Source organism: Stylophora pistillata, chromosome 9 (genome assembly GCF_964205215.1).
Source record: "Stylophora pistillata chromosome 9, jaStyPist1.2, whole genome shotgun sequence".
NCBI classification, from domain to species: Eukaryota; Metazoa; Cnidaria; class Anthozoa; order Scleractinia; family Pocilloporidae; genus Stylophora; species Stylophora pistillata.
In genome coordinates, this window is record NC_142527.1 from 3,853,569 (window position 1) to 3,869,973 (window position 16,405).

General features: G+C 39.5%; 2 protein-coding genes across 2 annotated transcripts; both read right to left on the reverse strand.

Annotated features, from left to right (window-relative positions):
• Positions 1 to 181: 181 nt before the first annotated feature.
• On the reverse strand, positions 182 to 2,656 carry LOC111328662 (uncharacterized). Its single transcript, XM_022933140.2, has 2 exons — positions 2,489 to 2,656; positions 182 to 1,421 (listed from the first exon to the last, which is right to left on the reverse strand). Exons 1-2 carry the CDS (start codon positions 2,532 to 2,534, stop codon positions 466 to 468), a joined length of 1,002 nt encoding a protein of 333 aa, XP_022788875.1. The 5' UTR covers positions 2,535 to 2,656; the 3' UTR covers positions 182 to 465.
• A 6,442-nt stretch (positions 2,657 to 9,098) lies between these two features.
• LOC111328663 (transmembrane protein 184C) lies at positions 9,099 to 16,311 on the reverse strand. Its single transcript, XM_088732137.1, has 9 exons — positions 15,883 to 16,311; positions 15,316 to 15,352; positions 14,928 to 15,130; positions 13,739 to 13,813; positions 13,531 to 13,624; positions 13,331 to 13,443; positions 12,979 to 13,009; positions 12,441 to 12,509; positions 9,099 to 9,643 (listed from the first exon to the last, which is right to left on the reverse strand). The coding sequence occupies exons 1-9, from the start codon at positions 16,128 to 16,130 to the stop codon at positions 9,317 to 9,319; spliced, it is 1,197 nt and encodes a 398-aa protein (XP_088588263.1). The 5' UTR covers positions 16,131 to 16,311; the 3' UTR covers positions 9,099 to 9,316.
• Between the last annotated feature and the right edge of the window lie 94 nt (positions 16,312 to 16,405).

Below are 16,405 nucleotides of genomic sequence, written 5' to 3' on the forward strand. Positions count from 1 at the left end.
CAGTCTTATCACCTTAAGGTTAAAAAGACGCTTGGAAGCGACGTCGCCCCCTCCCCACCCCGGAAGGCAGCTCGATTTCAAGGAGTTTTGATTTTGATTGTGCAAGTGAGGACAGGAATAGCGCACGCTGTGATCTTTGAGATTTCCCGAGATCGTAATATCAGAGAAGTTTTAGCCCGTGTTCTGTTCAGAAGTGATATATTTACACAAAACAACGCGTACATTTGTTCATGAATATTACATTTAGTTTCTCACCGAAAAAGGGCGAACCTTGACGCATTGAGAATGAATTCTTCAAGATGAATTCTTAAATTATGGCGTAGAAAATAACTAATCTTTACGCCCTGATTGTGTAAATAGTTGAACGACTGGAATATGATGCACTTTGGTCTAGATCAAAAGCAACAACACGATCAATTTAGGAGAAAATATATCCATATAACTTTCTTTAAACGACGAACATTGCTACACCATCGCGCGAAGTTTTTTCTCAGCTTTAGAAATAGCAGCCTTCAGTCTCTGAACCTGCCTTCTCAAATTATTATTCTCTTTCTCTAAATTAGAAGTCTTTTTGGCGACCGCAATCTCGCGGGCTCGTTTAGCCTCGCGTGACCGTTTTGCCGCCAAATTGTTCCTTTTCCTTCGTTCCCAGTACTTCTCGTTTTTACCCATACCAGGGTTTGGGGACGCGCGGCGTGATTTCTTTGCTGAACAAGATGGCTTAAAATCTTCGTCGTCATCATCTTCGTCTTCTTCTTCCGCCTCTGTATCTTCAACAACCGTAGTCTTATCGTCATCTCCAAACTCATTATTAGCTTCAGCAGCTTTATGTGACAATTTGACGTAATTGTGATCAGAGATAGCACTAATTTTGTTGCGAGTTCTGAGTTTACGTTTAACTGAATCCCGGCGAACATCTTCCGAAGTACAAACGACTTCGATCGCTGGCTCTTCGACAATGTTCGTAGTAAAGTCATTTGTTTCATCAGACGAATCATCAGGGCACGCTTCCTTTAACTTGTCCTCAGTGAAGAACTGCAGTTTTCCTGACCGTTCATCGTCAACTTTTTCATCAGTAGAAGGCTCAAATAAATCGTTCAATAACTCGAAAGGCTCCCCGAAGAAATCACTTGATAAGCTGAGTGATTGTGAAGCTATTACATCTCTCAGCTGGTCCGGAAAGGTAACGCTTTGCCAAGGTTCGTCATCGCAGTCCTCCTTAATCTTAATGTGAGTATATAGTTTGCTGGGCAATTCGCCATCAAAGAGGCACGTGTTGAGTGTTTCGACAAGATTCGAACACGGTTCGTTTTCGAATCCAAACATTCCAGGGTCGTTTTCGTTGTCCGCTGGCCCGGGTGTGGACGGAGATGAGCTTAAACCACTGTCTTCGTCATCATCAAACCCAGAAAGGTTATCCTCTGTTGATAAAATGATAAAAATAGGTAATAAGAACGTCAACTTTAGCCATTGAGATACAAATAATGAAAGTGCAACAGCGCAAATGTAAATCAAATTGGTTTGGCTGTTTTAGGTAGCTTTTTATGGCAATGGGATTCAATAACACACCAACAGGCAAGGCTGAAAAATAAAAAGTGGTCGCCTTAAGTAATTATTAGTGTTGTTGTCATATTCTCCCTTAGCTAAGCACACAAAGAAAACGCCAACTAGCTGCACTCCTACAGGAAGTCCGAATTGGACTTTCGGAGGTACCACCTTTAACCAGGATAATTTGTTCAGTAAAAACTTATAAATTGTTCTCCAGTTCAACTGAGAAAGCGTTCTATTCTCATAGAGTACCGACGCCACATGTACTTTAGAAAGTGTTTCAAACAAACATGGTCTTTTGTTTCAAACCTAACAGGGTTTTGTTAAAATTTGCTGAATTGGCAAATAGAAGAGGGGCAATCCTTCTCAGGTCAGAATTCCAATTCGCTACTTAACCTATTACCAAATTTTTTAGATCTTCTATGCCACAATTTTTGAGTACCGTGTAAAGGTATTCCGCCTTTAAGTTAAGTGGACTTTGCTGTGTTAGCTTATGAAAACTTATTAAGATGAAGTTAATGTAATATATATATATTCTCTGTGAAAAATATCCCATCAGAGACAATAATGAAAGGACAATAAGAGATTTAGGCCGTGGCACAGCTTAAATTCAAATAGTCTCAAAAATGGCTTGTTCTCTGATGCAACATTGCAGAGTCCACGCTATATCTGACTACAATAAGACAATTGACCAGGAATTATATTCTATTTATGTCTTAAGGGACTTTGATCCGCAAGGTTTTTCCAACTTAGCTTGTTAGATGGCGAGTTTTCATTCAATCCATTTCCGAAATAATTATAGACATGGGTGAAAATATACACCGAATGAAATTACTGTTTTATCGGATGTAGATTATTATTTTGAATTGACCGCCCCATGTGTGGACGAGCAATTCAGTGCGGTACAGCGCGAATTTTTTGGCAAGTTTCATATTCTTACCCAAAATGTGAAAATTATCAATCCCATGTGCTTGAAGCAGCTCCATGAGTTTTGACGGCGTCTCGAAAGGAATCTAGCTGTAAGATCCGCAACACTGGGTCGAGATCGTTTACTCTCCAAAGCTAAACTGGCAACGATTCATAAGCCGGTGGTTTATTTACGATCGAGGCTCACGTGCAAGCTTCTAATATAAAGAAATGTGAATCTCATTAAATTCCGTACATTTATTCAATGTATTACATAACGAGACATTTGATTGGTCATCTTTGGTAGACTCACGTTGAATGTCACGTTTCCCAGTTCCCCAGTTGAGACGTAGTCACATTGCAAATTTACGCGTAACGAATTATGCATGACGATACACGTGTCTGGAGGAATGGCGTGACTTTGAAGCGCGTGACTGAGCTTTCCGCGATCCAATTTCTTTGAGAACCATTTACTAGCGATCAGGTGTAAAGTCCAAAATTAGATTATTACCGACATTTATCATTAAGATGTAGTGAGTTTTTCAAAGATATTGGAAGAAACCATATCTAATATCTACCGTGTCACGCACAATTATGTAACACGCCTCTACTGGTTGTGGCTTATGCAATGAACTAATACGTTAAAGAAACCACAACACATGACCGTCCTCGTGAAGACGAAAAGCTGTTGGGCCTGTGCTGAGAAATTTAAAATTGAGTGTCCTGTCTCGATTATGGTTCCTCAAGAATTTTGCAAACTGGTTAGATCTTAGTAAGAAATTCATGAGCGCTCTTTTGAGCGAAAGAAGAAAAGCATACACGGAGGTCTTTTTCCGTTTAAAACAGTTAGTTTTAGCTGAGCTTTTTTTCAAAATTAACATTCATTTAACCGTAACTGCACATTGCGGGTAACCATTTTGTTTTAATTAGTTTATCTCGCGCGTTTGTCTTTTCTTTTTAAGGTTGCTGTATTACTAAGGAAAAACTTTCAGTTATCTTAAAGTCGATAGCGTGAGATAATAGGGCTCCCCCATCGGCCGGACGAAAGATATAACAATTAGATTACACTGATAGAAAAATAATATATGGGCGCGCATAGAAATGAAGTTCAAATCGATAGCTCACGAGTGAGCGCAGCGCCGAAAGAGCGAGATATCGAGTTGAACAATCCAAAAAAAAAAATTCCAGGTATACGAGAAACCATATATCATCTTGTGCCTTCACTGATAAGAGCTAGAAACGACTTACTATACTCCTTCAACAACTTAACAAGAGGCTTGACAGCGGTGTGAAGTCTAAAGTGGCGCGAAAGCCGAGTGACGTGCGGGCAGGTTTGTCAGCGGTTGATTGGCGATGCCAAACGCGCTTAAAAGATACTTTTCTCCGGAAACCCTTGTATAACACCGCAATTTATATGATAAACGCTATTCTTGATAACAAAATTTCAGCAAGCCGTTGCCAAAAAATGAAACCACTATTGCATTTATTACGTGCTCAACCGTCTTATTACATTTTTTTCGTACTTCATCTTACAAATATAGAGGCAAGACCGATACAACGTAGATAAGTAAATTTTAAGACAGAGCACTATGTTTCGGCTGGCCAAACCAGCCTTCTTCAGGTGCAGTGGGAATTAACAGAGAATTGGGGTGATGCTTCATAGATAGCTGTATGATGTAACAGCGGAAATATGTAAAACTAATTTGATTGACAATGAGATAACAATAAAATAGAAATAGTGAGCAGAAATAGAAATGAAGTAAGGTAAGGGCCTGATTAACATGAGCCGAGCAGCTGGCCCGGTTAGCCGGGCTGAATTCTTTTGTTTTCACGCTTTGGCGAACACCAAAACAAAAGAAATCAGCCCGGCTAACAGGGCCAGCCCGGCTCATGTAATCAGGCCCTAAATGGATAAATAACTAGAAACTAATACATTTCTTCGCGAGCGTTAAGGCCATCTGGATAAATAGTGTTGCCTCTTGAAATTAAAAAAGCTTACCTGGCCTTGCGTATCGAGTCTCTCTGCCATCTTCGCTCTTCCTCATACAATTTTTCAATTCTCCTTTTTTTCACAGAAGAATTCCTATTCAGAGAATGCTCATATTTAAGATGAACTCTAACCTTGGTTACTCCTCCATTTTAAAAAAATGTATCCATTCCATTCCATTCCAGATTTTCATGGCGATAGAGTTCCGCGCGGTGCGTTAAAATCGATTTCTTTTTTCCTCAGATATTTTCAAATAAGACCACCTCATCGCACCTGCTGGCCCGGAAAGGTTCGAACTATCAGAGCCTTGAATGCCACATTTTAAAAGAAATTATCGCGTGAAACAAATCCGAATCGACAAAAGCGAAAAAAAGTCCGTACAAATGATCATGCCTTGGTCAAACCCTTAGGTTGTGTGAGGGAAGTACTGTAGACAGTTACTCAAAGTAAAATCATTCTTTATAAGGAGCACACTACTTAGAGCGTTTCATACTTAGTATATGTCACGTTATTTAGTATATAAAGTACATTATTTTTAGTAAAAAATGTAGGTCCGCGTTGACTTCATTAGCCACCAATTTTTTGCATTGTTAGAAAAAAGGAAGTTGACGATGATGACATATTCGATAAATTTCGGGCCATCTTCGATATGAATTTTAATTCCTTATTTATATTGCGCCCTTTCTATACAATATTCAAAGGCGCAGTACCCCCCATCAATTTGATAGACACTACACAAAGATGGACCACAACACCGGGCACTACGTGCCCTACTCTTTTCGAACAGTGTGTGGGTTCTTTAACGTCCCACAATTTTTTTTTATTACATACAAGGGCTTGTGAGACGGGACCTCCATTTATCGTCCCTATCCGAGAAGACTAGAAAGTCTAACCATTTGCAGATATTATCACAAAGGCAGCACTTTCTTCTCAGTTATTTAAAGACCCTGAGTGATGGTCCGGCCGGATTTGAACTCGCGACCTCCCGCACAACAGTCCGGCGCTCTACCAATTGAGCTAACCGGGAGGTGGTTAGCTCAATTCCATGTCTGGAAGTCTCCGGACATGGTCAGGTTTTCAGAGAAAAAAGATTTGTCGCAATGTTAGAACAAAACGCTTTGCCTTAGGCTCCAAAAAGTTGAATGGTTAAACATTTGATCTGCATATCAACGCCCACAGTTTCAAATTGAATAGTAACTAGACGCATATCTACGTGAACTCGGGCTTTCAATATCGCACATCTAGAGTTATCTTTAGAGGACTGCCATATTGCCATTGTTACTGTCGTCACGCAATTTCATTATTGTTGGTCACGTATAAGTCTGCACTTGTGTTTATTTTTGTCTGCTGGAGTGTAATGAATGTGGTTATGGTACTAGACAACAATCTAAATAGTATATTACCATATAGGAGTAAGTTCCTGTAGATGCCAAAGGTTGAAATTCAAGGACTTATCAATGACTTTGAGGCCAAGTTTTAGAAAATTGAAGGGACCACTTTTGGAGAGGTTTATTTAATATTATTTCTCAGCTTTGCCATGAAAGTACTGTAATTTTTAACTTTAAAATTGCTAAAGAAAAAGCATTGCAAAAATCAAGCCTTAGTCCCCAAATTCAAGTACTTTCAAGGCTTTGAGTTGCTAATTTTTAAATTCAAGCATCTTTGAGGGACTTTCAAGGCTTTTACAAAACCCTGAGTAGGTAATGTATTTGTCTTTAACTGTAAGGAGAAGGAAATTTTTTATCTATTATTGGTACCAAGTCATAGTTTGTTGCCAGATGTTCACCCAAAGAGTTGTCAAAAATCAATAGATTGAAGCAATATTACTGTTCAATAGTTCATATTGTTTCTAATAGAAAAATCTCTGAATATTTAATACTGCTGATGGCCACAACAAGAGAAGCAGTGCTATTTACAGTTTCATTATATTCTATTAGAGAAATTTGACTTTCATTACATACCAAGAGGGAAATACACATATTTTGACATTTTTGTGGGTTTAAAAATACATGTCATACAAATATCTGAGAACCATATCAAAAACCCTGTGCATTCAACTATTATTTCTTACAAGATTTTTGAGAATTGATTTGCTGCCAACTGAATCAGACAATATTCCTTCACTGTAATCACTTTTAAGATCTAAACTTACTTCAGTTCCACAAACATCAGTTTTTGGCAAATCATCTGACAGTAAATACTTGTTCAAAGATGAATTTTCATAATCTTTTGCCATACTGAATGACATTAGATAAGGTGTTTGAATTCCAATAACTACATGATTTATTGCTCTTATGATTTATTACTCTTAAGAAGCGTTCACGACCGCCATGGATTGATAATGACATCACGGAGTTGATCAGAGAAAAAAAAAGAGACTGTGGAAACGCATCTAGTCAGGTGAATCAGCTGAACTGTTATCGTTCATATCTACATACCCTGTCTGAGAAACTACAAGACAACCCCAGGCACTTTTGGTCTTTCCATTCAATGAAATGTAAATCCAAGCGACTACTTGAATCTGTTGTGTATGGCAATTATTCTTCATCTGATCTAACCTCTAAGGCTGAGCTATTCAACGCAGTTATTTTTGTTCCATCTATAAAAAGTCTCAACTTGGTGTTAACTTGACCTATCCAGATGTTCTAAATCCGAATTTGCTGTCTGATTTGTCTGTCTCAGCACTTGATGTTCAGAAGGCCTTGCCCAATATTAATCTTAACAAAGCACCTGGACGTGACTAACTGCCTCCCTGTATTCTGCGAATATGTGCAGACGAACTATCAACACCCTGGGCGCGCTTCAGTTATTTCATCATTAAGATCTGGTGTAATGTCAAAGCTATGGAAATCGGCCAACATTACTCCTGTGCATAAAGGTGACAAAAAGGAATTGGTGGAAAATTACAGATCCATCTCACTACTACCAGTTCCAGCGAAGTGTTTAGAGAGATTTGTATATGACACTATATGTGATCACATTTTGGAAATCTCGACATGCGAAAAGAGACAAAGATCGCTTAGTCGCGAGGAAGATAGAAGAACTTGAGAAAGAAAATGCTATGCTTAAAATGATGCTGGCAAATTTCACGGTTCAACAACAGCGACAACAGCAGCGTTCGCTTCCTTGACAATAGTTTCTCTTCGGAAAAAATAAGTATTCATTTTAATTTGCAATAGCCGGCTTGAAAGCATTGACGTTCGCACCGTCACCTAATAAATTGTTTCTAAGTGGTGCGCGCTACTGAAGTGATTTGATTGTAAGAGTACTTGCGCTTTGTGTCCTTAGTACATCAGGACACAGAATAGGATGGCGCCGAGACTTAAGTAGTTGTATCCTGAAGTTACAACAAGACATAGAAAAGGCTGGGGCCGAGACTTCTTCATTTAGCATGTAAACTTTGCTATTATAACGAATACACTGCTGATAGGACACGAAATTCGACAGAATGTTGAGCATGACCTACCACTTTCAGTTTATAAAAATGTTCGTGATCAAGTGTGAATATTTGAAGGAATTACATAAACATTCACCAATAGACCCTTTCAAGGTTAACGCCGCCATTTTGCCGGGGTTGCAACAATGCTGGGGCGAGCGCAAAATGTAGAGTGAATGTATGGAAAAATTGGGAGATCGATGCTCGATAATTTGAGGAAGGTTGACATTCTGTATTTTCTATGTATTACGAAGTAACGATACCTAACAAAAGATGTTGCCGATTAAATGGGAAGGGTTCAGGCTCGCTGAGAAGTGAGAAATCTTATTCTTAGTTTTTCATACAAATGCTCTTAAATTTTCCCGCAAACGGCGACTTGGTTTTAGAGACAAATATATGGAAAATCAAAATCTTAATTTGCGGCTTTTTTCGCGAGACTTCCGTTCTCAAATTTGATCGGTAAACTGGTAGGTCTGGCATCTTTAGTTTGTAATTAAAAAAAATTGCACGATGTCAACCCTCCTCAAATTATCGAGAACCAGTTTTCTCAACTTTTCCCATACCGTCACTGAACATTTTGCGTTCGCCTCAGTAGTTTTGCACCCCGGCAAAATGGCGGCGTTACCCTGGCTCCAGAGGTTTCTCGTTTTCTCTCCTTTTTCTCCCTGTTTACAATCCTTTCGAGCTGCGAAGCAGCGAGATTCGCCGAGCTGCGTAGTTTCTCGCTCGCAGCTCCGAGAAAAAGAGACGCTAGGCAGCTCGGCCAATCTCGCTGCTTCGCATCCCGAAAGGACTGTAAAGAGGGAGAAAAAGAGAAACCTCTGGAGCCAGGGTATGGCGGTGTTAACCTTGAAAGGGTCTATTGATCGTTTGGTTACTGGGTAGCTCTGACGGCGTGATTGACAGCCTTATCTGTTCTAGTGCAAACTCCCCTGAGTGACAAAGACAGAATTTGTCATAATTGTTATATCAATACCGTATCAAGCAGATTTGAGATGAAAATAAAAAAAATCTCAATTAAGGATTAGTTGATTCAATACCAAATTCTCCGAAAAAACATCATAAGAATTGTATGACGAACTGTAAGGGGAACTAGGTAATTTTGGTTTCGTCAACTGAGTCGATAACGTAAATTTGCCACCAGTAAGAAGAACTGCCGAAATGAGATCCTAAGAGTCAAAGGGTTTACGTTAAGCTTTCTTCCCTACACTCAAAATTCAATGAATGGTAACATTATTTCTTTATTCAATAATTTAATTTCATTACTAAAATTACAAAAAAGGTAAGAACGAGAAATATCAATAAATCGAGCTTTTTTTCTTTTACCCTTTTTCGAATTCATTTTAATTTGCGTAAACACAACCTGAGACGTATCGTTTAGTCTTGACACATAAAGGCTCCTTTAATTGCGATGATCGAGCGTTCGAAACGCGCAGTTTTCAGGGAATCACGGGCGCTTCATCAGACGATGAATCCGCAGAAATCTGTCTTGTCAACAACGGCGTTGCCTCAGTATTGTTGCTCATTCCCCTCGTTGCGTTTTGACCGCGCTTGTGCCGCACGACGTCCACTGCCCCCCTCACCGTGCTCTCCACGCTCTGCACTTGCAGCACAAGGTCGTCACGCACGTCTGTCACGTCCCACATTGAGACAAACGACGAACAACAGGGGGGTGGTGGTGAATTTGAATCCACGTACGGTTTGTGAGAGAAGGTGAAATAATGAATGATGGCAAATATGAACATTTCAACGCAAATGATAAAGTCCTGAAAAGGAACAAACCAAAAAAAAAAAACGAAATAAAGTTAAAAAAAAAAGAGATTATGCTTGTAAAGTACCAAATTAAGATTGCCTGTTTAAAGATATTTGTGAGGATATAATATTTAATCCTCGGCACTACCCGAGAGAGACATTTGGGAATTCAGTTAGGATAATTTTGTTTTAAGACAATGAAAATTGAGATAAAGATGTTATACAGGAAGGTACTGATAGTAGAGCCTACAGCTGGTTGCAAACACAGAGGAAGTAGTCCTAAGAAGATCGAAATAGGCTGGAGTAACCTGGATACTATGATCTTTTCGTGACTGGTTAATGGGTTTTGTTGGTTTTCCAGTCTTTGTATCACCGCTCATTATTTTTTATCTGTCAGTATTCGGCCAGCTGGCCACTGTGGCCAAGGCATTTGGCACAGGGCAATATGTAATCTCTGGTATCCAGGGTAGGGAAAAAGGTGCCTGTAATCTATCAGATAGAGTAGAGGGCTGGTGCAAATGAGGAAGGTCAATAAATTTTGCACAACCAAAAAAAGGGGGGATGATGTTTGAGCTGTTGCGCACCTTCCATAGTAGTATCTCCGGTAATCAAATCATCTACATACACACTGTTCTTAATTTCTTGCACAGTCCCTGGGTACTCGGACTGCACACTTTCCTACTCAATGCCGTGATACAACAGCACCTGGAAAGTGTGCAGTCCGAGTACCCAGGGACTGTACAAGAAATTAAGAACAGTCTATATGTAGATGATTTGATCACCGGAGATACTACTATGAAAGGTGCGCAACAGCTCAAACATCATGCTGTAGAGATCTTTAATCGTGCAAGGTTCACCTTGCACAAATGGCACTCAAACGTGCCAGAACTAGAAAGCGACTGCACCGATGACGAGCCTTCGTTTGCTAAACAACAGCTTGATGCATCATCAGCTCGTGGAGAGTGCAAACTACTGGGACTCAAATGGGACAAAGGGGATGACACTTTACATGTTTCACTCCCATCTCAGCCTGCTACATTGACCAAGCGGGGCATCCTCGCCAACTTAGCGAAGATTTATGACCCGTTAGGACTCGTGTTGCCTGATATGTTAGAGGGGAAACAAATCTATCGAGAAGCCAGTGAGATGAAGTTGAGCTGGGATACCTCACTTTCCAAGGGGATTACGAAACGGTGGCTAAAATGGGAGAAGAATGCACCGAATGATGTGTACTTTCCTCGCAGTCTTGTTCAGTACTAGGAACCGATCGACAATATTAAACTTCATGCATTTGGTGATGCAAGTATTCACGGTGTGTGTGTTGCTGTGTATGCTGTGGTTACACAGGCGTCAGGCGCGACACAGTGGAAGACAGCCCTCTGTCTATGTCACCATTTTCTTGTAAACAATCAAATTGTTCCGCTGATTGCAAACTTTCGCTGGAATGTCTCACTAATGATAATTTCCCTGGGACTAATTCTTTTGATAGGAATCTTTTCAAGCGCCTTCGTTTTTTAAAGCTTTCTCTGGCAGACAATGAGGCTGCGTTTTCTTGCGGATCACTCTTGCGTTGGCTTGAATCATGCGTACTGCACAAACCTTTTCCTGCCATATTAGTTTCATTTGTAATTTTCGTGTTTAAATTCACTGCTTCTTCAATGGGCGAAGGTGCCTCGATTTCAGGAATACAGGCATTCAAAGCGGCTTCGGTATTCAACAAAAAGGTTCCTTCTATGTCCTCTTGTATTCTAGCCAAACGCTCCATTGATCGCCGAAGTGAACCGTATTTTCCTGGCTTCAGAGAAGTCACAACAAAGTTATCAAACTCCTTTCTCTTTGAGTGACGATATTTCCCGTCTCGTCTTCGCCGTGGAGACCTCGGACCTTTCGATAACTGTGAAAAATCATACGTGTGCCGCTTTTTGATCCCATCCGGAGAAGACAAGATACGATTCGTTCCAGTCTTAATCTCATCGCACGAGCGATGATGATTTCTAAAGTTAAAACTGTCGCTACTTGCGTCAGTTGACTCACTATCGTGTCCATCCATTCTCTCAGACCCAGATCCCTCCTCAGAAAAGTCGAGTTTACTTTCAGCGCATCCCCTTTCCTCTGATAACAAACCATTCCCTGTTTCTCTAGTTCTGCTTTTCAGGTTATTCGATGGTGACGATGGAGCATCCATTAACAACTCAACCAAGTTGTAGGATTCATCACTTGGTTTAGAAGAAGACAAAATCCATTCATTTGTCCTTTCTCTGGACTGGACTCTTTGGAATGTATCTACTTGGCTGTCTTTGACCAAAACAGGAAACTGATTATTAACTCTGAATTTCTGGAGTGCATATGAAGAAGATGCTCTCACCTTAACTCACGCCAAGAACGGCAGACGAAGGAATTTTTCCGATAAGCGGGATTGGTGCTATTACACTTCAGTTAACTCCCAATCCCAACTCTCACGAAAAACACACACCACGTCTCATTGTAAGCACGTGGAACAGCACCATATATGGGGCGATAAGACACGTGCTGCATACATGCTGTTTGGTTACGTAATAGACAAACGAAATCACTTATGATGTCACCAATTTTAAGACTAATAAACGTAACGTACAGTTTCCAACAGGGGCACCAAATAATCGAGCACAGCATGGAGAAGATCATACCTTTTTTGGATCACATGAAATGTTAGGGTAACAGTTTTTCCAGCAAGAAATGTAGGGAGAGGAAATAGAAACAGCACCTGGTAAAAAAAAAAAAAAAAAAAAGGGGAGGGGGGAACCAGCCCATCCTTCCAGCCCTTGCACTTACCTGAATACCACTGGCAACATCCTCTACAGTGTAAAAGACCCAAGTGTGCTTCTTAGATATCACTCCAACCTATAGGAAAAATGAACAGGTTGTCTGTTGGCATGTAAGTGATTAGCAACATGCAGTAAAGAAATTTTCCATCTAGCGTTGAAAGAAATCTGGGATGGCACTGCATGGGTTTATTGCACTGGCTTATGATTGGTTTACAAAACTTGTGTCATCTGTTCAACCATGTCAAACCCATTTGTTTACCAAAGCAATATTCTCCAAATTAGTTAAACTTTTATTGAGTTTCAGTTCACATTTCATAAATATCTCTGAAATGAATAATGTACTTTTTTTAGGGAGGGGGGAGGGGGAAGGGGGAGGGGGAAGGGGTGAAAGAGGGGGAGGGTAGGGGTAGGGGAGGGGGAGGGAAGGAGGGAGGGGGTTAGGAGAGGGGGTGAGGGAAGGGGGGAGAGGAAGGGCTATCAATTTTAACAATATGATCATAAATTAATTAATGAACAGAGTATCAAGATTTTTCTTTGAGGCATACCTTAACCAGAACAGCTATCAAGACACCCTGCCTAAGAATGAAAGCAATTTCTTTAACAAAAAAGGTGTAATTCTAAAGTAAACTTATAACAAGGTCTAGGGTAGCGATGATTTTAAATCCTGATCCACTTTTGCAACATATTTGTTCAGTGGTGAGGTGAGAAGGGAATTTTTTTTTTGCTTTTAGTAGAACACAGGGTGAATGACAACATGACAATAGGGTAAGTTAATTGACACAATGCAATCCTTCCTTTGAAAACGTCTTAGCTACGCCCTTGAGGTCTCCTGTAGAGATAAATGGAGGGAGTTACTGTTTTGCTGAATTATGATAAAATATGTTAACAATCTCTCACCAGAAAGAAGCAAAAACCACAAGTTTAATGCACAGAAATTTTCCAAAGGGTTTTATAGGCTTGAGCTCATCACGGGCTGCTTTATAGAACAATACCAAACAATACATTGCCCACTGAAACAAAACAAAAAAAAAATGCACTTTTGAAGTTTGGGTTAAACTACAAGCAAAGTTAAAGCTCTTCCAGAAATATCTGCATACCACTTGTGAACAGTTGTTTATCACCACAATGTAACTCCATGCCGATTCGAAGCTCAGATCTCCTTCATGGTATTTGCCAGCCAACTCTGTGCAGCTGAAAGATGAAAGGAAAAATGAAACGAAAAATTAAAGAGAAGAGTGAAATGGATTGTAACTTAACATACCCTTTTGCAAACTCAAATTAAAGCAATTCCAGTGTGATACTTACAAAGCAATCACAGTAGTCAGGATCCTTATAACGGCGTAAGATAATGCCCCTTGTTTACATCTGTTTATCAATGTCCTTGAAGAAAGAAAATTTGACCTGTTATTTCAAGTGAACTGCAAATGAAGAGAGTGCAGAAAAATAGGCTAAACCTAATACAGGCTTTGAAAGAGTTTGCATCTGTTACTCCCCTATACTGGCTCAGTGCCTTACCAACTAAGCTTCTCTTGAGCTTTCAACCAAGGTACATATTAAAATTTAGTTCAAAGTAATATTATAAAAAAAAAGGGTGAAACTACAAACACGCCATCAACACATGTACAAACATTAAAGCAGAAGAGTTAATTTAAAATGATAAAATAAGATATACATGTGCGATAACAAAACACTTTTGTAACAAAGTTTAAGGGCCGATTATTTAAACAAAGTTTAGACATTGTTTAACAAAACCACATTCTAAACTATCTTGAATTTAGCTAAATCTTTTACCTAAAATTTTATTTTTGTGAACAGTGTCAAGAGGGCCAAAAGTTAACAGTGGAAGGATTAAGAGAGAATACGAATGAATACAATTCAAAGAGAATATGAAAGGCCCCACTGCTTGCGTAAAACCATGGTTTGGGTTAGGCCTTGTGTGAACAACTGGGCCTAAGTGCTTCTCTCACTATGTAGTCACTTTTAATGGGGATAACTACAGTTGGACTGCTCACTGCAATTTTTCACCAAGGGGTAAAATACACAAATGGATGCCATTCACCTCATCATTCATCACCCAGCTTTGATTGGCTGGTATTTAACAGCTACAATTGAAGTATACCAGCCACGTACAGCAAAGCAGTATGGTTGATAAGGTGAGACATACCCAGTCTATCTTATCACCTAAAGAATAGTTGCAGTATTCAATCAATGCCTCCCAATCCACACAAGAAGTGACTACAGTGTATATGAGCAAACAATTAAACTTTATTAGAAAAAAGAGTTAACATAACCCGTCCCATAATACAAAGAAACAATTTTGATTCTGTGTTCCATGTGGTTTGGTGCAAGAGTTTAATTAAATGAATAATCCAATTGTCAAAAGAGTAGGGATATTTTGTAACAACTATTAATAACAAAACCCAATTCAAATAATACAAGTATAGTTACATTCAACTATTTGAGTTTCACAGGAAGAGTCCATGATTTTCCTCACCTTCCCATCTTCCAGGGTGGCAAGGTACAGCAAGGAAAAAAATGTTCCACTTGAGGTTTGCGGGATAATTTCTCTTCAAAGTCATATTCAGTGTTGAGGTACGCCAATAAGAATGTCATAAAATTATATATCACATAAGCTTCATAGCATTCTCGCAAGGAATCCAGGTATATAGCTGCTTTTGGAAAACGAAGAGCGAGCCACTAAAATAAAAGATTGAGAAACACTCATTATTATTGTTTTAGATAGCAGACATAATGTAGCCACTGAGAAATCATAAGAAGAGCATCCACCCAGAAATGGGAGGGTCTGAGATTTAGTTCCCTGTTATAAAACTTTCTGAAAAAAGATTATGAATACTGTAAGGCACATTAAAGATTACACTTACACTATCTGTTGCATAAATTGGAACCATCCAAATAATTCTGCAAACAAAAAAATTTTCAGATCATTTCTAGGGTCATCAAAATTGTTTACTCTACTGGTAGAGCTCAGCACAAAGGGCTCCCTTTTCAATCCCCTGATTTTACTTGAGCTCAGCCTCATCTCCTACAGTGCCAATCACTGACAATTTCAAAGGGAAGTCCTTTTCATGCTTAAACAGATCACCATGGAAACCTTTAAATGTTCACCACTATCCCTTAAATTATGCAGCCACATAAGAGGTCGCAGCAAGTCTCAGTCCAGGTCTCTGGACCTTCCCCCAGGCAGTATAACATATTCACTCTAATACTGATTCTTTTTCAACCCTTTACTCCCTAACATCAGTATGCATAATCTCCATACTGTTCTCTCTACATCTCTTAAGATACTGACAGGAGAATTTGCTTCTCAATCAAGATTTTCTTTAATTGTTGATCCTTTTCATTTAATTCTCATGACCTTGATGTGTGATATTGTAAGGAGAAATTAGATGCTAAACACTCTAGGGGTTACATACATTTGTAAAGCTTACCTCACAATTCGTCTCTGTAACTCTGGTTTCGTATAATTTACCAAATGTTGAAGAATTCCCCAGAGAGAGATGGGGATTGTCAAGAAAACAAAACATCCTGCGATGAACCAGGCTTGCACGTGAGTTTCAGCTCTGGATCTGTGCAATTCCCAAACAGTGAGGGGAAGTGCAACACACAGAAGTACAAAGTACAAAGAAATGACGACTGGTCGTAACCAGCTACGGAAATTTCCAGTTGCAACACACATTGAAAGCAACGTACTTAGGCTTCTCGTAATATATTAACTGGTCATCGCTTTAAAATAGTTTATCCTCAAATATTGGAGTTGGAAGGAAAATCAAGCCAAAAATCGTTCGTTTCCTCTTGCTACTTTCACTTTGAAGCAATCAGTCTCCATAATAATCGGTCAAAATAAATATTTGTCGGAGTTTACTTGTTCGTGGAAGTTCGTGTCCCAGTCGTGAGATATTCGTGAAATTTCCGTGAAATTTCGTTTTCGCCTCGGTCAAGACGCTTCACTCA